Here is a 23,680-nt window from a genome sequence, read left to right as displayed (position 1 = left end):
TTTCCCTACCAAGGAATAGTAAACTCCCTCTTGCGAAACTGGTGTCACAAACAAACGAGAGATAAATGGAAAGAAAGTCCTTTGCTTTGGTCAGTAAGTAATTGCAGCTCCCCAACTCCAGCGTCTTCCTGGGCGCGCGGGTCACCTGCACAAGCCCCCTGGGAGCGGCTGGGGGCGGGGAGGATCCACAGTCACCATGGCAACCGGAGACGCCTCGCGTTCTCCAGCAGCCTGCGGCGGAGCAGAGAAGGCCAGCCGGCCGCGCGCCGCGAAGAAGACCCCCGCGGCATGAGGGGGGAGGAGGCGGTGACCGCGGTGGCGATGCCCGAGGCGGGCCGCGACGGCGAGCAGCCTCTGCCGCCCGCAGGCCTGGGATGCGGGGCGCGCGAGGAGACCGGAGGCCGCGGCCCCCAGGAGTCCCGGAAGCAGTGTGAGTTCTCTTTCAGCCTCGGACCCCGCGGGAGGTACGTGGGCGAGGAGAAGCGGTGAAAGGTGAACTGGGGGAAACCGCACTAAGACTAGCTGAAGCCGCAAAGGTTTTGGAGGGAGGGGGCGGAGCTGCTGTTTTGGCAAAGGCAGGGGTGATGGTTTTGTGGCCGAAGGCATCTGGTCCATTTCCCCAAGCCCTCCTTCATAAAAGGCTACCTGAGTCCAGGTATCCTCCAACTTAATTGGTAGTGGCATTGGCCTGGAAGGTATTGAAAAAAATTGTGTGTGTGTATATATACATACATATGATATTAAAAATATTAAATTATAAAATATATCTTAATTATAAAAATGTGTAAAATATAATATATATTTAAGTTTTAAATATATTTAAAAATATGTTTAAATTATAAAAATGTGTAAAATGTAATATATAAATTTAAATTTTACACATAATAAAACTATGAAGTTTATATTTTAAATACATAAATTATATACACACACGGAAATATGCAGATCATTTTTGTCAATTCCTTCATTTTACAGACCAGGAAACTGAGGTCTACACTAGAGGAAAGGAAGTGACTTGCCTACCATCACTCAGTGCTGGAGAAATCCTTCAAACACTTAAACCCCCATCTTTTGGATTATCAGTTCATAAATTATGATTACCTGATCCTTTTAGAATCTCACAATTATGGGCCACGTTTTAACACACTGCTGTTGTCTCCTCCCTGCCCTGCCAAACACACAAACAACATTCAAATAAGTAAAAGCAGTTCTGGTTCACAGTCACAGCCAACATGGTTGAGTCCACACTAGGTCCAAGTGCTCTTCCATAAATTTACAGATATTTCACAGCCCTTTGTGCCCCACATGTCTTCAGTAGGTGGTAAGGAATGATGAAGATGAAAATAATAGGCCAAAGAGGAAGGCAAGCGTTCCCAGCCCTTTTGCAGCACCTCCCTGATTGCCTCTCTAGAGCACCGTGGCTCCCTCTGTGCCAGGACAACAGAGGAGCGAGGGTTGTTCTGAAGCCGCTCAGCTTCCGCTCCTCGAGCGACCATGCACCCTCCTCCTGGGAGACGGAGACCCCCCGAGGAGCCACAGAACTGTTGCCACCTGGTAAAAGGACCTCTTCCCTCAGCATCAGCCACAATGTGCCTGATTATGATACCTCATTCCTGTTATTGTCAACAGCACGCAGAGACCTTGTCTAGAGCAGCTAAATTCACTATATATAAGTATTCAGTATACTTAAGTAATTCCTTACGCCGACTTAAAATTCTATCTACCTGGGAATTTTCCTGTTAAAGGTGCTATAATTGAAAGGTTCTGTATTCCCTGTGACTGTAGGAGTAAAAGGTGGACTTAACCATTCACTCACCAATTTGACAGCTGTGGAGTCCTTTTTGCATGTCAGGCATTGGGCTGGTTGCTGGGAAATGAGTAATGAATTAAGGCTGGTGTCCAGACTTTCAGGAGCTCACAAAGTCAGGGTGGGGGGCATATAAAGAGTTCCTGCCTCAGCCTTCCTGAGTTCCTGGCCTCAGCTGAAATAGAGACAGAATATTTACACCTGCACAAAGTATCCATTCAATTTTCAATTTTTGTTTTTGAAAGGTCTTCAATCTCTAGTTTTTGGAAAGGTCCCCAGTCTCTGTACAGCTTCTACCCCCTAATCACACATCTGCTCCCAAATATACAGATAAAATGTGGTGTTTTCCCACCGAAACATTTTTGAATTATATAGTGGTGGCTATTTGAGCACCCACCAAATCTTTCATAGACTCCGTGTTACCTTTCTTTTTTTCTTTTCTCAGTGTTACCTTTAAAATAATTTGTAGTGCTTTCACCACACTGGCTGAACTATCCCAGTATTCTCCATTTTATTAAACCACTGAATCCAGTACAATCAGGTTAGTGTATGTGGTGGGACTATAACCTCCCTTGATCTGAAAATTATACTTCTATCAGGTGGATCTAAAATTACATGAGCTGTTTAGACAGACACATTATATTATTAACACACATAACAAACTCAGTCTATGACATCCTTAGTTTCTCTTTCCCCCCCTGTCCAACTGAAAACATTTGACCCAGGCCTTTTCTGTCCTATGCTTATGCAATTCCTTTGTTTGGTCCTAAATACAGGTCGTTATATGTATCCCCAACAATACCGTCCTATGAATTTTAGCACTTCATTCTAGGTGTAGAAGGCCCTTTGAGTCCTGAGTTTGCCATTCAGCACATAAACCATTCACCAGGTTTGTGCCATTCTCACATTTGGTGAGTTTGCTGAAAGTTCCTATATTCAAATTAACAAATTAAATGGTGATCCCAACAGTTCCAAGTAGAGTCTCTAGAAGCCCCTGATCTGTCAGTCAGCATCTTTGGCATGGGCACTCTCTGCCAAAGAGAAATGCACTTTATCAAATGCCTTACTGAAATGCACATACTACACTGTGGCTACAGCGTCTCCCTAATCTGTCTAGTTCAGTAACTTGATTTGAGAGAGTTAAGTAGGCATGCTTTTAATTTTTATGATTTCTGGAAGTTACTTTTTCGTTTATAAAATAGGAATAATTATACCTGCCCATAGGTTGATTGTCAGGAAGAGAGATAATATATGTAAGATGCCTAGGGCATGGTAGCATTCGATAAATTGTAGCAATTGTTATTAGCCAGCTTGTTTGCTTTCTTTCTTTCTTTCTGTCTTTCTTGGAGCAGGGAATATTTGCCTATACTAGCTCTTTACTACTCTCTCATTTTTCATAGCTCCTCAAAACCTTTGGTGATTTCCTCTGTAAATTCTCATAACAGAAGGGCTGAAATTTGTCAAGAGACCTGAACTTAGAGCAAGTGATCTCTTCCTCTCTTCTGAACTATTACAGCCTTTTCTTCTTTCTTAGCCACATTTCTTAAACCCTTTTTCTGCCTGAAGATCATGATTTAACCAAAAAAGTGTAAACCAAAGTTAAGCTAGAGTAATTCTGACCCTCACTCATCTCTTATTCATATGACTCCTAATTTAGGGGAAACAAGATGCAGAAAGTATCTAACTCTGCCTTGTTCATGTCTGAGGGTGTGTTTGGGTCTCATGACCAGGAATGAACCAGCCCCACAGCCATACGCAGCAGGTCTTTTGCCCTATTTGGGTCAGTCTGCACACAAGTCAAATTTATTTACTTGTGTTCCCTATCGGTTAGTCAGGAAAAGATGACACCTGCCATATCTTTGTGTTGCTTAGTTAGGTTTTCCATGGCTCCTTGGATTGGGCTTCTGGGCACTAGGACTAGAAATACTGGTTCCCTGTTGTTCACAAGGCTGCGTGCGCAGACATGCCTATAGAAGAATCTTTCACTAATTGAACAATGCTTAGTTCCACTTGAACACACATTTTTTGAGCATCCATTATTATGTCAAACTCTGTTCTAGGACTCGAATGAACTGAACAGACAACATCCCTGCTCTTATGGTATTTATGGCCTGGTAAGGGAGACATATGGTAAACTAATAGTTACACAAATAATTGTGTATAAAGGAAATGAGGCTGCACACACATTGCAATAAATCAAATGAAAGAAAAGAGGAGAGTACTATGAGAAAAAGTAACCAGGGGCATTTCAAGACTGTGGAGCCAAGGAAGGTTTCCTTAAAGAACTGACATTTCAGCAGAGACCTGAAATTCAGGTAGAAGTTACCCGGGGAAAAAAAATTAGGAGAAAGGCAGTTCAGGCAGAGAAAATAGAATGTTCAAAGGCTTCCATGTGGGGATGGACAGAAGGGCCATGTGGCTGGAGCTCAGAGAGCAAGAGAGAGAAGCTGACAGGAGAGATTAGAGAGATGGAAGGGCTCAAATGATGCAGCGCTCCCTGGGGTGAGCAGAAGAAATGTAGCTAAAGTACTTAGAACAAATAATCCATCCTCAACTATAGCAGTGTTGTCTTGTGGGGGCAGGTTTAGAGGACAGGAAAAAGTCCTATGTCCATTAGTGGCTCACTACTACAATTCAGGTTTATTCTTTAAAAGATGATGAGGGACTTCCCTGGTGGTGCAGTGGTTGAGAGTCCACCTGCCATTGCAGGGGACACGGGTTCGATCCCTGGTCCGGGAAGATCCCACATACCACGGAGCAACTAAGCCCGTGCGCCACAACTACTGAGCCTGTGCTCTAGAGCCCATGAGCCACAACTACTGAGCCCGCGTGCCACAACTACTGAAGCCCACACGCCTAGAGCCTGTGCTCCACAACAAGAGAAGCCATGGGAAGCCTGCGCACCACAATGAAGAGTAGCCCCCTCTCACCTGCGCGCAGCAGCAAAGACCCAATGCAGCCAAACATAAATAAATAAATTAAAAAAAAAGGTCTGGGGTGGGGTCCAAGAATTTGCATTTCTACCAGGTTCCCGGGTGACGTTGAAGATGCTGGTCCAGGGACCCCACTTTGCAAATCACTGACCCAGAAGAATCTAAGTCATTTAAATTGGTCAAAGCAGCCAAGGATTTTATCCCACATACACATGGTATATGAGTTACATGGCCTGGGCATTGATAGCTTGCACTGATGGTTCATTTGAAAAAAGATGTGCTCTCATAGATGTTATTTTGAAACTGCTGGAGCCCCTCATTTTCATAGTTCCTTCTCTGATTGCTAGGTGCATATTTCATGCTTTTCAAACCATCAGGTTTTTACTGCAACCCTCTTGGGTACCAGCAGTTGCTTGAAGATATAAAAGAACTGTAAGGCACAACTCCTATACTCAGAGAAGTTGACATTTTCTGAGGAGGACTGTTGAACAACAGTCTGGTGGGACCCCAATTCACTAAGGATTCCTTAGAGAAGATGCTGCAGGCCCAGAGGTACATCTTTTCAGACTCCATGGTGTATTTTCCCACTTTTTTTTTTTTCGTATTTCTTCACTCTTCATTTGGTCTTCTTGATCTATTTATTGATCTCAATACCAGTGCCACATTGTCTTTGTTACTATAGCTTTATAATGAGTCTTTTTTTTTTCTTTTTTTAAAAATGTTTTCCCACTTTATGTTTTAAAACCAGCATAGAAACACCTTTTAGGGCTTCTTGTGTCACCCATTCTCACAGAAAGAGAGACCAACAAAACGGCTCATTCGGTTCATATAGTGCCTTTTTTTTTTTTTACATCTTTATTAGAGTATAATTGCTTTACAATGGTGTGTTAGTTTCTGCTTTATAACAAAGTGAATCAGTTATACATATACATATGATCATATAGTGTCTTGAAGGAAAGTTTAAAGTCTTAGAGTTTGAACTTTATGGATGGATGCAAAATGACCTACTAAATTACTTCTCTGAACCACAATCTACATATACTACTTCCCTGGTGATTAAAAAAAATATTTAAGTTAATACTATTATATTTTGGGTCACCTTCATTGTTTTCAGAGATTACATAAAAGCTGATTTATACACTAGTTGGATGTTGTATTATTCTTAATGGATACGTTTGATTATGAGACTGTCTAAATGATTAGGAAAAATCATTCGGCTTATAAAAATTCATTTTTCTAAGCAGTGTTTTCAAATATTCTTCATATAAAATGGAGAATGCTTGGGGGGCATGGGGGGCTGCATTTTTAATAACATCCACCAGAGGTCGCACGGAGGTGCTATTTTAGCCTAGAAAAATCTTTCAAAGCTGAGGATTGATTCTGTAAGGTTAAGTCTTAAAGGGCTCTATTGATGAAAAACAAAAACCTACGATATTTTTTCTTTTCATTTTCTTCTTCTCCTTCTTTTAATGGCTGGAATCGCCACGTCCTTGGCCAGAATAGGAAACTAGCACCCAAGGAGAGTGCCACACTCTTCCAGCCTAGCCCAGAGGGCTGGCAGCTCGGGTCAGCCACTGGACCTTCTAGAAGGAGGTTTTCAGTGACACACTCTTTTAAATATCAGAAGAAAGCTATGGCCTCTCTTGCTGGAAAACACACCTTGTCACATACACCCATAATTCTGCATAAAACTCTGAGGGGCTTGTATGACTTATATAGTAGCTATTCCCAGATGTTAGGAGGAAGTATGCTTGACCCATTCATTGTCTTCACTTCTTTACTTATCATTTGCTCCTTCACCCATCCCAAATAGGCTTTTGCTTCCATGAGTGCAGGGAAATTGTTCTTTTCCGGATTGCAAATGACCTTTTTCTTGAAGGTCAAATGCAGGGATCTTGAAGGTCAAATTCAATCTCCTGGTTTCAATCGTACCGTCTATTGAGGGGCATTTGTTCTGAAGTTAAGCAACTTAAAAGATAGCATATTTTACTTCCGATGGAGCTAATGATGACAATAATGGAAGTACCCCAGAGCAGTGGACTTAAGTTATTTCTGTCCTTTTTCTTCTCCTTTGGTTGAATGAAATTGGTAAGAGGTCAAAAGTTTCTTCTCTTTGGGTTGAACAATATCAACCAAATGTCAAAAGATCCAGAAGTTAGGTTTTAAGGATGTTTAACAGTGAACATTACATTTATTTTACAATATTGTTATTTGGGTAGCAAGAAGGGACTCAGGAAAAAGCCGTTCAGTGAGGGACCCTCAGGTGATTGAGCTATCCCACCTGTTCTTGTGGTCGTGTATGACAACAGTTAATAAGAGCTGTGAAGACCTTGCAATGGCCAACATGTCCCAGGTGATTGTTACTGTGCACCCCATACTTGGGTCTGGGGAATGGCATCAGTGACAACAAGAAAAATGGACTGCCAGGCCTCTAAGCCTTCCCTTCTCTGGGTTTTTGAGTCCTTCCAGGCTCCTGACGTAGAGCTATATGGGTTCAGTGAGAAGGGGAGGGGTAGGTGGCTGAGGGAGTCTCTCTAATGATGATGATGATGATGATGATGGAGGTAATCATTAATAATTTTATTTATTTACTTATTATATTGGCCATCATTCACAGTGTGTCTCCTGGACATGAAAGTTTTTACAAATTACCTCTTTCAATCTTTGCAACAACCCCGTGCTCTTATTGAAACTGCAGAATGCGTTTTGGGACTTAGTAGAGCATAGAGCTTGGTAGAGCTTCTGTCTCCGTGCAGAAAGAATTCAGTGAGAGACAGAGTGACAGGTAAGGAAAGAGTTTATTAGTATAGGACACTTGTGAGATTTACAAGTGGGTGGGCAAGAGGGGTGGCACGCCAAGAACTTAGTGGGCTGCAGTTTTATAATCAAAGGAAAAGTGGGGAGGGTAGACATCAAGCTTCCATCGTCAGTTCCTCCTCCACATTGGGCAGGAGTTTTCTTGTCCCTACATGGTCAAACAGGGACTATCGTGCAGCAATAGAAATAAGTGAAAAGGCAGTTACATAGACTAAAATATGGTAAATCATCTCAGGTTTCAGTTTAATGTCACCTTTTCCTTGTATTTTTGTCTTTAGTGTGCACAGAGAAGCATGTCCTAGGAATCATTAACTTACTGACCTCACTGGACAGGATGTGGGTCTCATTCCACCACTGTTTTATTGTTTTGGGACACGTCTAATGCTTCTGTTACATGGTTTTGGTGCTAAGCAAGCCCACTTGGTTTTGTTGTTAAGCAAGCCTGCTTTCTTGCGTGATCATTTAACTTAGAGGGGTCTCCCATACATTTTTTTTTACTTATGATCCCTTCGTGGGATTAACTATTTAATCACCTACTTTGTCCCTGTACTCTGTCCCTGTCATTATTATTCCCATTTTGCAGCTCTGGAAGCTGAGGCTTGGGGGAGGTACAATGACTTGCCTGTTGTCACACAGTGGAATAACTGATACTTGAATGTAGGCTCATCAGAAGCTGATGTCTTTGCTCTTAGCCATTGGGATATACTTTAAAATATAAGATTATGTTTTCTTAGAGGAAAAAAGATTTGAAACTGTACTGGTAGCAAATAGTATTCTCTTCAGTAACAACAAAGTTGTCACGATCTTCTCCAGGTTTAAGTTCAAACTTGAGGTAGAAGAGGTTTCAGAGGCTTTACACATTCCTGCCCCAAGCACAGGGGCCTGGATCTACAGGGTCTCATCATCCTGAAATGATGAAAGGAAAAAATGCAATTTTCTGATCAGATCTGCTGCCAGGCGTAAATGGAATCTGGGCCACCCGTGGAGCCTTCTGGATAAGTAAGAATTTAGCTAACCTCACAATTCATATATTCTTAGTGGTTCCCTGAAGATTTCCCCCTCCTTACAACTTTTTTAAAAAGAAGAGGTAGGTTTATGAGACGTGCATTATGGGACTATTGCATTCATTTTGCCATCTATTTTAAAGCTATTTCTACATTTTGAAAATTTTCTATAGAGGACCATGTGGAAATACAGTAATGTACTACTTTAATGTTTTCAAATTGCAAGGGCTTTTGTATTTTTCAGGCTAAAACCTGCAGAGTTTATAGTAGTCATGAAAAATTTGATTAATGAAGCTCACTAGTGTTCTCTTATACATTTCCTTTCCCAATGAATTTCAAGAGTGTACTCTCAGATGCATTCATTTGTGTCTATATGTGCCTGAATGCATGCACACTTAATGTTGAGTCTGGTTTGTTTATTATGTTTAGTACAAATTTAAGAAATGTGAAATATTTCCCAGCAAGTGTCGATATTTTTGCTATTCATTAATTCATTCAACAAAAATGTTTTTGTACCTACAATATACAAGGAACTTACTAGACACCAAAGACATGTCAAGATAATTCCCCAAAAAAAGATAATTACTGAGCTTAGAAGTCACCAAACATAAATTTTAATTACTTAAAATTTTCTTCCTCTGACCATGTTTATACAAAGGAAGCATAGACAATATGTTTCTAAACTGGCTTTTCAAGCTCCCATGTTCCTTATTCACAGTCCTGAGAGCTGGGGAAACAAAAATATTTTTAAAGGGCGACCTTCTGATAGACCAGGTCAGATCCCATTGGCTAAAATTTTCAGCGTAAAGACTTGGTTTTGTAACTTTAAAATTCAGGATAAAGACACACCTAAAAAGGTGTTTGAGTAGAAGAGGTTTGGGGGCATGAGAAGAGGAGAGAGAAGAATCTCTAAGATTCCGAGCTTCAAGAAAGGATTTGATTCCTTTCTCTTAGCGTCTCTCTTATGCCTACTGCCCTTTTCCTTTTCAGGTTAGGCCGCCAACATTGAGGTCTCTCTGGCCCCGTTCTGCACACCCCCGCTTTGTCTTCCTTCCTCCTCCTGGAAAGCATTTGCCCAGAGCTGAGAGAGTTGAATTTCCCTTTAAAGAAGCCTCTGCTTCAAAGGATATTCACACTTCTTTTTGGTCCTCTTTTCCTCCAGTTGAATATATCACTTTCCGTAATGTCTTCATCCAAATATCCTATCCAATCAAAGTCATGCTACTTTTCCCAGCACCCTCTATCCCCAAGTACAGTAAACACTTACGTATAACAACATTTTGCTTTGAGGGTTTTTTCCCCATGCCTTTCTAGGCATATACATTTACATTTCAGCTATTTTCTCTATTAAGCCATAAATGTGATTGCATCTGAAAGAGCCAACTGGATTAGACTAGTACAATTCTATTTAATTTGATGTGGGTTTTCTACAGAGTTCTACCTCTGGATTTTTAACCATTTTCCATTTACCAGACCTTCCCACAATGCGGAACAAAGCTAAATCTATTTTCTTGGTTTCTCACAGGGTGTCACGGGGGGTATTGAATAAGTGTTCGTGGACTCCTACATCTGAGAGTTTGTTACCCTTTTCTCTCTCTAGACGGGGCAGGAAAGGAAACTGGCTTGATCAGTAAGGGAAGATTTGGGTTAGATATAAGGAAAAGCTTGAACTTTGTAAGGTCTTGGCAGAAGGAGTCTTGGAGTCTTCCTTGAAGGTCTTTGAAGAAGAGGGAGGAAACGAATCTTGACAGATAGCTCCAGCCGCTCCGTTCAGGAGCCAGGAAGGAGGGGAAAGGACTGACATTCAGCCTGGTGAGTCAGCTCAGTGACTGTGCCTCTGGAAATAGAATCTGAGTCCATGCTTGTACAGGAAAATCATCGTCCCTGTAAAAAAAAAAAAAAAAAGCTACTATTTATTGAGTACAAAGCATTTCATTTCATCCAAATGCTATAATAATCCTTCAAGGTAGATATTATTGTCATCCCCATGAGGGAACTGAGACATCGTGGATTAAATAACTTGCCCAAAGTCATAGAATTGGTAGGTGGTAGAGCAGAGACTGAAACCCAGATCTCCTCTGAACTCAAAGGCTGTGCCCCTACCCATTGCATGGTACAGACTCCTTTAGGGAGGGATCATGTCAGTGTGTATGCCAGTGGGCAGACTTGGATCTGTGGAGAATATTGGGCATTGACATTTGCAGCTTCAGAAATGGGAAAAACGACTTATGGCCTTTACCTGAATTCACTTCTTTGTTTGACTTGGGTCACAGTTTTCTACACAGTAGATTTTCACTAAATGCTTGTTAACTGATTCCCAGAATCTAAACATGTGATTTTAGGATATGGAGAAAAGCCCAGTGCAAATCATTACTAAACCAATACTTATTGATGGTATCAGGACTTAGGACTATAATTTGCCTCGTACAGTGCATAGACATCACGTTACAAATATTTTGTTATGCTGTTTTCCAGTGAGTTTACTGTTTCTTTCAAGGGGGAGATTAAACAACCTCTAGTTTAGAAGATTATTGGATCTATTGGATGAATTACTCTGGTAACTTTGGGTTATGTTATCTTTGGAAATATTTGTGCTTCCAGGAGTTAAAGCAGAATCAGATAAGATTGCTGATGAAGTCCATATATTAATGATTATTTATTCCTGATTTCTCTGCATCTTGCTATTTGTATTTCTTAATTGACTTTTCATCTATTTCTTTAGGGGCAGGTTAAATTAATAACACTGTAGAGGTTAAATTGCATAGGGAATAATTCAATGAATGAGCTAGAATTACAGATTAAACAAAGGCTAAAGACCTTGAGTGGTTTAATCAATCAAACCAAATAAACCTCCACCCAAATGGCTAAAGAAAATAGTCACCAAGTAAATACTTTACGAACATTTTGTGCTGAAAAGAGAAGGAGCTAATAATCATTACCTTGCTTTTGAAAATATTGACAGTGGCCCTGGAAGGGATTTGGAGCATTGAAAGGAATCTCCCTGTGGGAGGCTTGAAGCCAGGACTGCCGAGCAGAAACAGTTTACTGCCACAAGCCAAGTACTATTCGAGGCACGGCGGGCTACGAAGTAAGACCTGGATACCCTTGACTTCCACCCCAAGCATGGAGGATACTGAGCGGTTTATAAACCAGTGGTATATGCTTTATTTACAGCTCTCAGTCAAAAGCCAATCTTCTTTTGATTTGCTTCTCTCAGGTTACTTGTAGTTTAGCTACATTGCCTCATTGGGGAACTTAAATAGTAATAGCTTAAGTAACCAATTTACCCCACGGATACAATAGAAGTTCACACTCTTGAGTTATACTCCTGACTCTTTCCTTTCCTTTTTATCCACAGAAGACCTTCCAGCACACAGGCTCAGTGGGAAGGAATCTTGCACTGTCCTTTCTTCTAGACAGATGATCTGCGTTTACTAGTGGAAATGAGGAAAGGGAGACGAGGGAATTCAGGAAGAATAAGGCAACTGCTTTGCTAGGTTCCATTAGTTTTACCCTATTTTAGGTAGGAGGCCACCAAGGCTGGCCCCAGTAGACTGTTCCTCACAGACATTATGTTTGGAGAAAAGCTATTACTCATTCCTCACTGTCCCAGCCGATGTCTGCCAGCGATATTTGTGGCAGGATGTGGAGAAGGCAGGGGTTCTGACATGGAAGCACAAGCAGTGTCCAGGTAGTGTACGGACATACAACTGGGTCTATAAGTCCTGAAAACAGCTCTACAATTGGGAGGGAACCCTGGGCTGAGAGGAAAGAAGTGGGTAAGTGCCAAGCTTGGGTCCTCTTAACCAAGATAGGAGTCATACTGGCAAATGCTATATAGCACTTCATATTCTAGATTCTTCATATATAATTATATATTAAATCTTTACAACAATCACATGAAACAAGTACAGTTCATTTCACAGATGAGGAAACTGAGGCACAAAAAGGTTTGAATAATTTACCCAAGTCACTCAGCTAGTGAGTAGAAGTCATGAGGCACCACCAACTCTGTGAGCCAACGGTACACAGGAACTGGGCTGTCTGGTGAATCTGGAATGGCGTGAGGGCTCAGCCCAAGTGCCACAAAAGAGGGGGGTCCCCAGGGAGGAAGCCTCCAGAATATGGATTCAGTAGGAGGAAAATACAGCCACGAAAGACTGGGACACAAGGTGAAAAAATAAACAAACAAAAAACTTGTTACTTAAGGGGATTCGTGTAGCGAAAAGGAACCAGTAATAGAGACCTGGGTTTAATAATAATAAAGTAGTAGCCACCATTTATCATGTGGCAGGCATGGCAGTCTTTTATAGTTATGTAATCCACAGGGTCACATGAGATGAGAGTTTCAATCTTCATTTTTCACGTGAGAAAACTGAGGCTTGGAGACATTACATTACCCAAGATACTATGTCTAGGGGGTAGTGAGGCCAGAACTACAGACCTGTTTCCATCTGACTCCAAGACTATGCTTCAACCTTTGGGCCATCATGGCAGAGAATTTGCTCATCAGAAAACAAGGGTGGAATAGTAGTGGTTAAACAGGCACAAATGCCAGGGCCATGGGAATTCAGGGTTAGGAACCTGGGAGTCAACTACATGCAAAATCCACAGAGATGTGACCTGAAGTAATGGTTGTTCCACCCAAGTCTGGGACACTTGCCCAGTGGGGGCTGTTTATTTCAGCTTTCCACCCAATTTGTCAGGTCCCAGCTCTAGTGGGCAAATCCATCATTCCAAGAAAACTCACAAAGCAATTTATTTTAGAGATGATTTTCTAAATGCTGTAAGACTGGTTTGAAGAACAAATTACCTTCATTTGAAGACACAGAAGTGCAACAGATTACCCGATTTATCAATTGGGGGCATATAATAAAAAATACATGTTTGATTTTGACCATAATTACATTACTTTCACCCATACGGTTTAGGAGAAACTTATTCGCAGCTCCCGCTCATTGATACTCATCCACACTACCTTCCTAGCGGCCCTCAGCCCTCTATTTCCAGCCTGCATCAAGCCCTTACAGTGGTCATGTTATCGTATGTAACTGACATTGTTGTATGTTTTAGCTTCATCTCTGTAAGTTACCAGCTGCATTTTGGCATTTAAACTGCTACTATCTGCTATACAAATCACAACTGATGAATCCATAAGAATTAGCTGATAACTGAGAATTAGATATTTCTCATTATCAATTAGGAAAGTTAGATGCAAGACAGCAATAGCACAGATGAACAAAACCCACAGATAACTCTCAAAAGTTGGTCGGTATTAATTCAAACACTGTCAGAAACCCAATGAAGGCAGGACCCATGTCTCTTTCACTCACCACTGTTTGTCTGGCACTTAGCACGGTACCTGGCACGGTAGGTGCTCAATCACTATCAGTCACAAGAATGACCGCGTGAATGATGAAACAGGAAATACATACATGTTGAATGCCTCCTGTATGTTCGGAACCTTCTTGCTGCTACCCCACACGTCTCCCCCTCCACAAAAGTATATGGTTTTCCCTCTTTGAAATGCTAAATGAAACAATGTAAACAATAGAAGGAAAAGCAAGGGAACCCATTGACTTTAGTGTGTGAGTCATGAAAAGTTGTGCATATCTTATATACACACTGATGCTTTCAAAGAGAGGTTTTCCTTGGAATACAATATTTCCAGAAACCTCTCCTATAAAGTGTACTTTAGGTAGATAATTTGGGCAATCCTCACTGTCATCTTTTTCCTATTCACTTGTGCTTTTTTTCCTTTTTCTCATGAACAACACGATCATTGTAGTTGTAACTCCTCCAACATTTAATACACGTCATTTAAAATTTAAATTTAGAATCATGATCATCTAATTGTAGTTCTAAATTCTAAAACAGTTTTTGGTTAGAGACTAGGAAGCCTCTCCTGCTTTCATCATACTAACAAGATTGAGTCATTTACTTTGATCATTTTCTTCTTATTCTGTGGCATGTAACAACAGCAAAATAATAATAATAAAGTTGTCCAGCCCAGCACTTCTCAGGCTTTAATGTGACTACAAATCACATAGGTATCTTATCAAAAAGCAGTTTCTGATACAGTCGATCTGGACTGGGATTTGAGATTTTGCATTTCTAACCAGCTCCCTGGTGATGCTGATTCTGCACGTTCAGACACTATACTCTGAGTAATGAGGGTCTAGAAGACCGAGGTTTCTCCAGTTACTTGAATCACATGGGTATGGCTTTTATATTCTGCTCTACCAAATGAAGCACTGTTAAGAAAATTAAATCAATTTTAGATGTAAACGGGGTTGGAATTAAAAAGCATTTCCCCAAAGTAAAAACTTACTTGTTTGTTCACTCATTTCTTTACTCTAGGATAAGATGAACAATTTTTCCATTGAGAAGAAACCTCTTTCTCCTGAGGTCTGAAAAAACAGAAGAAACCCACGCTTGTTTCACGGTTTAGATGTGTTTAAAAACATTTATATTAGCCTGTAATTCCTATTATTGGTATTAGTTCCTATCTATAAATTAATCCAAAGCAATGAAAGACTATTGGTGAAGTTTGCTAAGCACCTGAAAACAATGGAGGAAAATATATTTATTTTCAGTTGTCACAGGTAGGATACACTGGGCTTCTATTTCAGCTTATTTTATTAAGTATGTCAAATATGATAAAACAAAGGCATGTTTATTGAGTCTACTTCAAGGAAAACATTATAGATGTTAACCTTTCACTGTAATATAATTATGGTCATCCATTAAAAAAAAATTACAGGTATAGTAAAGGTTAGTAAACGAATGGCAGAGATGAAAATTCTCTGACTCAGGGACAACCATTTTAATGCTAGCCTTGGTAGAGCTCATCCTTTCTCTAGAATTTGTCCACTAAATAGTAAGGAGCCAGGAAATTTATGAAGAGATTTTAAAGGGAGGGGGCCATTTTACAAATACTATAATACTACTGGGGTAAAAAGAGGTTAAAAAGGAGAAAAAACCCCTAACCTTCCTTTCCCCCCAATTGTCAAAAGTAACATAGGTACTGTATAGAAAAATTGGAAAATAAAGAAAAATAAAGGGAAAAAACCCATCTGTAATTCAATTCCCAGAAATAACCACTGATAACATGCTGATATATTTTTATTCTTTTTTCCTATGCATGTTTTACTTTACATGCATAGGAAATATTTGAATCACATTGTATGGTATATGTAACACAACATATAATTTCCCACTCATTAAAATATAACTGAATAATTATATTAAAAATGTTTATATGTTTGCACTATTTATTTTTGCATTTATTACTCTATGTTTTGGACCTTTGGATTTTTCAGATTTTTCATTTTATACATAACTGTTGTGATTTACTTACACCCCCTCACCCACTTAAAAAGTTCTTTTTCCTAGTATTCTGGTTATACACGTTTCATTCTCCTTCCTCTCTTAAGCTCATCTGAAAACTTCATCCAATTCGTGGTTCTCAAGTTTATTTCTCAGATTTAATGAAATAAATCAAGTCAGCTCAACAAAGATTTGTTGACTGGGTATATCTGTTCCCTACTTAAAAATATTTACACTGTGAAACAGTCAATAATCTCTTGAGTCAAAATCCAAACTTTTCCAGATTTAATACAAAAACTTCCATTTAGTTAATACACATTAAGAGATCCTACATGTAAGCCAGTTCCAGCCATCACCATGTTAATGGAACTCTCTCATCATTGGCTACTTAAAAAACAGTGTTGTGAGCCAGTGGCTAAAATTGGAGAGATTACATCTTCAATTAGTCAAGAAATATAACACCCCAAACTACCTGAAAATGGGGTAAAACATTTACAATGCTTACGAATCTAAACACTTAACCTCCCCCAGATTCTTACAATCAACCTTTCTGCATGTATATTAGGATGCCACACAAAAGGAGCAGTGGCTGGGGAGTATTGATTTTTATTCACCCATTAGAAACGATGCCCTGTTTGCACTTGGGCTTTCAGGGTTACTTTACAAACACGTGCTCAAGGATTTCCTTCCTCATTTCCACTCTACTTCTGCCCAATACACAATATATATAAACTATATTATACTGTATATTCGCTAAATACCCAAATACAAACAGTGGTTATCTGGGGATGGAGTTGGGGGAGGAGCAATATTTTCTTTATCTTCTTCTTTATATTTTCTATATTAAAAAAATTTTTATATAGTAAATATGTGCTGTATATATGAGACAAACACAGTAAATGCTATGAAATAATCTTCCCTGACCGCACCAAGGTAATTTTATATATTTTATTTCTTGCCATGTCTCAGTTACTTTTAGCTTTGTTTTCTTCCTTTTTAGATACCCTTTTGATGGTAAATGGTAATGATAGCTCTTAAATACAAACCCATATTTTTTTATGGTGCCTGTACAATAGATGATGCCACTTAAAAGGACAGTGAAAAAATGTTGATGACGGCTTTATTCAAAATAGCCTAAAAATGGAAACAACCCAAATGTCTATCAACAGGAGACTAGATAAATTGTAATATATTTATACAGTGGAAAGATACAAGAAAACAAAAAAGAATAAGCCATATGAGACCAGTGACTCTCACAGTCATTATGATGACAAAAAGAAGCCAGGCACAAAAGAGAACATACTGGAGGAATCCATGTACAGATTTTGAAAAACAGGTAAAACTAACCTATAGAGACAGAAGTCAAAATAGTAGCTTCCGAAGAACCTGAAAAAGAATACATATATGTGTGTGTGTGTGTGTATATATATATATATATATATATATATATACACATACATATATATACACATATCTGTATAACTGAATCACTTTGCTGTACAACTGAAACATTGTAAATCAACTATACTTCAATTTAAAAATAAATAAAACAATAAAAGTAACAAGACAATATGGGCAGATTTTAAAGAAAATATTGGGGTGGAGAAGTATGATTTTCTAAGTATGATATGAAAGTCAGAAACAATAAAAATGATAAATTTAACTATGAAAAATCGTGGTTTCCTTTGGGAACTATTGACTAGAAACAAGCATGAAGGATCCTGTTGTGTTTTACATCTTTATCTGGGTAGTTGTTACACAAGTAAGAGTTTGTGTGTGTTGCATGTAAAAAGCACTGAGCTGTGTGCTTAAGTTTTGTGTTCTACACGGGCCTCTCACTGTTGTGGCCTCTCCCGTTGCGGAGCACAGGCTCCGGACGCGCAGGCTCAACAGCCATGACTCACGCGCCCAGCCGCTCCGCGGCACGTGGGATCTTCCCGGACCGGGGCGCAAACCCGTGTCCCCTGCCTCGGCAGGCGGACTCTCAACCACTGCGCCACCAGGGAAGCCCAAGTTTTGTGTTCTTTATGTATATCTTCAAAACAAAACAGAGCATAGGAAAATTATCTCGGGAAAGAAAGGACTGCTTCTTGGAATGCTAAAAAGCAAAGAGATTAGGATTTCCCCTGCAGCTGGGATTGTGTTGAAACTCTAATTGGGCTTTCTATATTCTTATTTAATAGTATTACCTATTTCCTAAGAAATAATATTACAATATGTAAAGAGAAAATGAAAAAGAAAAATATACCCAAACTAATTATCCAGGGACATGGGGGTAGGGTGCAACGTCATTGGGCCTAAGATTTAGTTGTGTTCCAACACTGTAGATTTGGATTAGCTCCTAATCTGTCTCTTTCTCTCTCTCTGTCTCTGTTCCTCTCTCTCTTCTCCACCCCTCTCTTACTCCCTCTCATTTTCCTCTCTTCCTTCTCATCTTTCCTTCATTCCTTCGTTCTTTTCTTTCTAACTGCCTGTCTGCCTTACTTTCTTCCTTCCCCAGCAACCCTTTATTTCTTTATACTCTGGGGAGTTTCAAAAAAGATTTATGGGGCTTCCCTGGTGGCGCAGTGGTTGAGAGTCTGCCTGCCGATGCAGGGGACACGGGTTCGTGTCCCGGTCCGGGAAGATCCCACATGCCGCGGAGCGGCTGGGCCCGTGAGCCATGGCCGCTGAGCATGCGCGTAAAAAGATTTACGGCTTCAGATTCTTTAACAATGAGATTTGTGGTCTTTCTATTGTAAGTGTGCCTAGATCATTAAGCTGTGTCTTTTTCCCCTGATCCTGATCTTTACTTCACTATATTCTTTCATTTAAATTCTAATTTAAAGTTTATCAAGTTTGATTCTGGTAGCCAATATTGAAAGGAAAACCTGGTAAGTTAAACAATTCATATTGTTCATAACATTTAAAAAAATTCCCCATGTTGAATATAGGTTGAATTATGTCTCCCCAAAATTCTTATATGGAAATCCTAACCCCTAGTACCTCAATAAAGTTGATTTTTAAGAACACTTAGATTGGGCTTCCCTGGTGGCGCAGTGGTTGAGAGTCCACTTGGCGTTGCAGGGGACACGGGTTCGTGCCCCGGTCCGGGAGGATCCCACATGCCGCGGAGTGGCTGGGCCCGTGAGCCATGGCCGCTGAGCCTGCGCGTCCGGAGCCTGTGCTCCGCAAGGGGAGAGGACGCAACGGTGAGAGGCCCACGCACCCCCAAAGAAAAAAAAAATCACTTAGATTAAAAAAGAAGTCATGGCTCCTTGGAGGAATGTCTGATTCCAGATCTGAGGCAGGAAATCTCCAGGATGAATTTGGAACATCTCGTACGGAAAACAGGGAAGTTTCCAAAATTAATAGGTCATATCCAAAGGACTTAGGAGCCACCACGAATCCTCTGGCCAAAGATGGGGAAATTTTAGCATAAAAAAATTGGCACATAAAAAAAAAATTGGCACTTGTACCTGACGAAAGAAATAAGCCCATCTTTTTTTGCATACGGGTTAGCTTTTCCAGCTGCACCCGCTCACTGGCTGCTCCCCATTTCCCGGTAAGTACGTAATACTGGGAGGAACTTTGCCCTTTTATCTCTTCAAGAAAAACATTTGAAGTATACTTGGCAGGTTAATGTTCAGCCACAGAAATCTCAGCGAAAGACAGCCACCCATTTGAGGGTAGCCTGTTTCTCATGCACCTGCAGCTGACCGAGCTTGGTGCTCGCGGGCAGACTCAAGGCAGTCAGAACATGTTCTGAGGCGTCCCTGGAAAACAGCAACTGTCTCTGGCGAGGAGCAGTAGGACAGGCTTAAAATGAATTCTTTCCCTGGGGAAGAACAAAGCACGAGTTAGATTTCGAGGAACCACAGTTGGCCTGGTTCTTGCCCCCAGAGAATTTGGAACTGAATAGGCCATTCTTGGCCCCATTGTGCATGGAGCCCTCATCTATCTTGATTAAATGAGCCTTGAATGCTCGCTTTGGCAGCACATATACTAAAATTGGAACGATACAGAGAAGATTAGCATGGTGCCTGAACAAGGAAGACATGCAAATTCATGAAGTGTTCCGTATTTTTTAAAAAAAGAAAAAAAAATGAGCCTTGAATTTCGGAGCTCCCCTCTACACATCTTTAGCAGATTCAGGGGCCAAAAGCCCTTCTTGATACCTGACTTTGTCATCATGCTTGAGACTGAGATCCAGTTTTTCCTGTGTAATATTTTGTGGAAACTGGGAGGCCTTTAAATACACAAAAGAAACATTTGTTTATTGTTACCAAATTAAAAAGAATCATAGAATGTTTAAAGTTCTAAATTGATTTAGAATTCATTTAGAATAATAATAATTCCTTGCACAAGGCTGGTAGACACGTTGTTTTGGCCTCTGTCCACCATCCCTTCCCTCTTCTTCAAGGAACAGCACTTCACTTTTTCCTTTGGGCAACTACCTTCACCCCACTATTAGTCCACGAGGTTTATATGGGACTGATTCTACCCCTTAGATCCAGAAGAGGGTGTAAAGAGAGTCCACATCCCCTGACCACAGTGATTGCTTCGAGAATGAGCACCCTGTCCAGGTTGGGCCAATGAGACCCACCCTAATTTTTTTTTTTTTTGCGGTATCCGGGCCTCTCACTGTTGTGGCCTCTCCCGTTGCGGAGCACAGGCTCCGGACGCGCAGGCTCAGCAGCCATGGCTCATGGGCCCAGCCGCTCCGCGGCATGTGAGATCCTCCCGGACCAGGGCACAAACCCGTGTCCCTTGCATCGGCAGGCAGACTCTCAACCACTGCACCACCAGGGAAGCCCCGAGACCCAGCCTAATCTGATGGAGTTTCCGAAGCTTGTCCCCGGGGTCCTGATTAGTACATGTGTAGCATTTTACACGGAAAGCTTAAGGAGCTTCTTAAGGTCACAGCAAGTCATTCATATTGTCAGCTTCTCCTGATACTGGCCCACTTTCTAGTTGGGGAACAGTGATACCAAAAGATCATTTCAATAATACATTAAGAGCATTCATTCATTCATTCAAGTATTCATTGAGATGATGAATACTACTAGATGCCTGGTTCTGTGCAAGAGATGGAGTTTGACTGAAACAGCCATGATTGCTGCCCAATGATGTTCTGAAAGATGTGTATATGGGCACACACAGGAGGGGCATGCAACCTACCCTGGATGTGTTCATATGGGTGTCCAGGAAGGCTTCCTGGAGAAAGAGACTGGCTTCCTAAGTACCTCTGCATCTATTCTCCTTTAATTTTAATTTAATCTCATCCTCACAGCTACTGTCTTAGTTCAGGCTTTTTCTGTTTCACATCTGAATTACAGCAAGAGCTTTCTAACTGGACTGGATACTTCTACTCTTACCCTGGTCCCTAATATCCAACTCATTCTTTAGTGATGACGGAATGATTTGTTTCTTAGCAACATTTTACTGACATATTATATACATACATAAAATTACATATGTAAGCATACAGCTTGATGAATTTCCTCAACCAAGCACACCCATTAACCAGTGCCCACATCAATAAACATGGCCACCACACCAGAAGCCCATCTCACGTCCTCTTCTGTATACTCACCTCCTCCCACAAATGAGTTTTTAAAAATACTAATCTCAGGGCTTCCCTGGTGGCACAGTGGTTAAGAATCCGCCTGCCAATGCAGGGGACACAGGTTTGAGCCCTGGGCTGGGAAGATCCCACATGCCGCAGAGCAGTTAAGCCCGTGTGCCACAACTACTGAGCCTGCGCTCTAGAAGCCGCAAGCCACAACTACTGAAGCCTGTGCAACTACAGCCCGTGCTCCGCAAGAAGCCACCGCAATGAGAAACCCGCGCACTGCAACGAAGGGTAGCCCCCGCTCACCACAACTAGAGAAAGCCCACGCACAGCAACGAAGACCCAACGCAGCCAAAACTAAAATAAATAAAATAAATAAATTTAAAAAAGAATACTAATCTCACTATATTGCTCCCTTGCTTTGTTACAGCCTTTCAAGGACTCTCCACAGGCTTCAGGATAAAACCCTATCTCCTTAGCCAAACTAAACTCTTGTAATTCCTAACCTACTATCCTGGTTCTCACTGCCTGGCCTTTGCATATGCTGCTTCTTCTGTTTAGACTAATGTCTCAGCCCTCTTCCTCCCCCATTTTAATCATTCCTAATTATTCCAGGAACCACCTTCTCAAAACCTTCCAAGATCCCTTCCTCTCCATAGATTCTGAAAGGTAGAAATAGTGTTTTTCATCCCAGTTTCCCAGTTGGCTAAATGAATAAATGAGAACACCTGGCTTTATTACTTTCCCTTAAAGCCTTTCCTCCTCTTGCCTCCTCCCCTCCATCCCTTTTAAGCAAGAACAAACCATTGCCCGGTGAATAAATGCATATAGTTTGTAGGTAAGTCATGACTTTTTCACTGATCCAGCCACAACCTTCTGCTTGGTATCCCCTCGCATACACCAAGATATGACTGAAGTAGGGACAGTTTGTGGTCCTGCACCCTACCAAGATAAGTGGACACAATGGAAATTGATATTCATGAGATCTGAGCCGTTCTGCCAGTAAAAAGTTGCTCTAATTGGAATATCTGAAGGATCTAAGGGAAAAGTGGGAGTGGGAGGAGGATACAAGCAAGTAGGCTAACATTTACCAAATGCCAAACACAATGTTAGGCTCTATCTATGATGTCTTATTTAACTGAAGTTGGGGAGGAATGGGCATAAAGGTATAGATTTTTGAATTGCATAAAAAGAAAAGCCAATATGTCCTTTCCTTCCTTTGGTTGAAAAAAGTTATTCATGCATTTATAGCTTTTTCTTTTTAATTAAAAATAAGAGTGGAGAATCACTGAAATTTCTAATTTCAAAGACAATTTGCTTAACTAGCTTGAAAAATGATTCTATAAAAACATTGTAAAAGTTTTTGGTGTGTAGGAGAAAGTATCACTAGGTTGATGGGTACAGCCAGAGCACCTAGCGCTGTCCATTCAGCTCCCAAATTGTCACTGTGGGTGGGCAGGTAATGCCACTTGAAACTACCTAAATGAAACCATTTTTATAGAAGCTTTTACAATCTGTACTTGGTTTTCAATGAAAAAGTTCTGCACAATAAATCCAAATGGCATAACATCAAAAACACCTGAAAGGATGGCCCCATTCCCAGCAAGTCTACTTATTCCCTAACATCTTGTAACTTACATGGCACTGGGCTGGGGCACCACCAATGCACTGCTGTGATCTAGAAATTCTCTCAAAACTGCCTCCTCTCCTTAGGTCAGCAGCCCACCCATGCCCTATTTAGAACTTTGCTGAATAAAAGTTAAATTACATAAATGAAGGCCAAAATCCAGAAATTCAAATTCAAGCCATCAGGGAAAAAAAACTCCTTAAGTCAAGGTAGAAGTAGATGCCTCAGTTGCTTCATTGATAAACCTGAAGAGGCCACTGTGATACTTACCCTTTATACCCTAAACTTGGATGCTATAATATTTATCTTAGTCATCGTTTTATAGTTCAGAGTGTTTTGCTGGATCTTCATGAGTGCAGATATTACGCTGTTTCTTAAGTGCTTAGTAAAATTAATGGTGTTGTTCATTCATTCATCCCACTGAATAGGCAGGAAATTCATAGCTCTGGTACAAAGAAAGCTATGAGCCAGCAGGCAGAAGCGTTCATTCAGTGGGGGAGCGAAGAAAAAGAACGTGTTTTCATTGCTCAGAAAATTTTCGATTCTTCTCTTTCCTCTTTTGGGGCTGTAGGCAAAGCGAATGTTCTCCTGAAAGTAGGGTTTCCTTGA

General features: G+C 40.7%; 1 protein-coding gene across 1 annotated transcript; it reads left to right on the top strand.

The window, feature by feature from the left end:
- Positions 1-288: 288 nt before the first annotated feature.
- LOC309826078 (uncharacterized protein C11orf97 homolog) lies at positions 289-23,680 on the top strand (the record flags this gene model as incomplete). The annotated part of the gene is made up of 4 exons (XM_082660064.1): positions 289-464; positions 1,412-1,554; positions 11,524-11,649; positions 23,643-23,680. 4 exons carry the CDS (start codon positions 289-291, stop codon positions 23,678-23,680), a joined length of 483 nt encoding a protein of 160 aa, XP_082516190.1.

This window comes from Grampus griseus, assembly GCF_964374135.1.
Source record: "Grampus griseus genome assembly, chromosome: 8".
NCBI classification, from domain to species: Eukaryota; Metazoa; Chordata; class Mammalia; order Artiodactyla; family Delphinidae; genus Grampus; species Grampus griseus.
The sequence above is the reverse complement of the archived record's forward strand: the minus strand, read 5'-3'. Positions and strand labels throughout refer to the sequence as shown.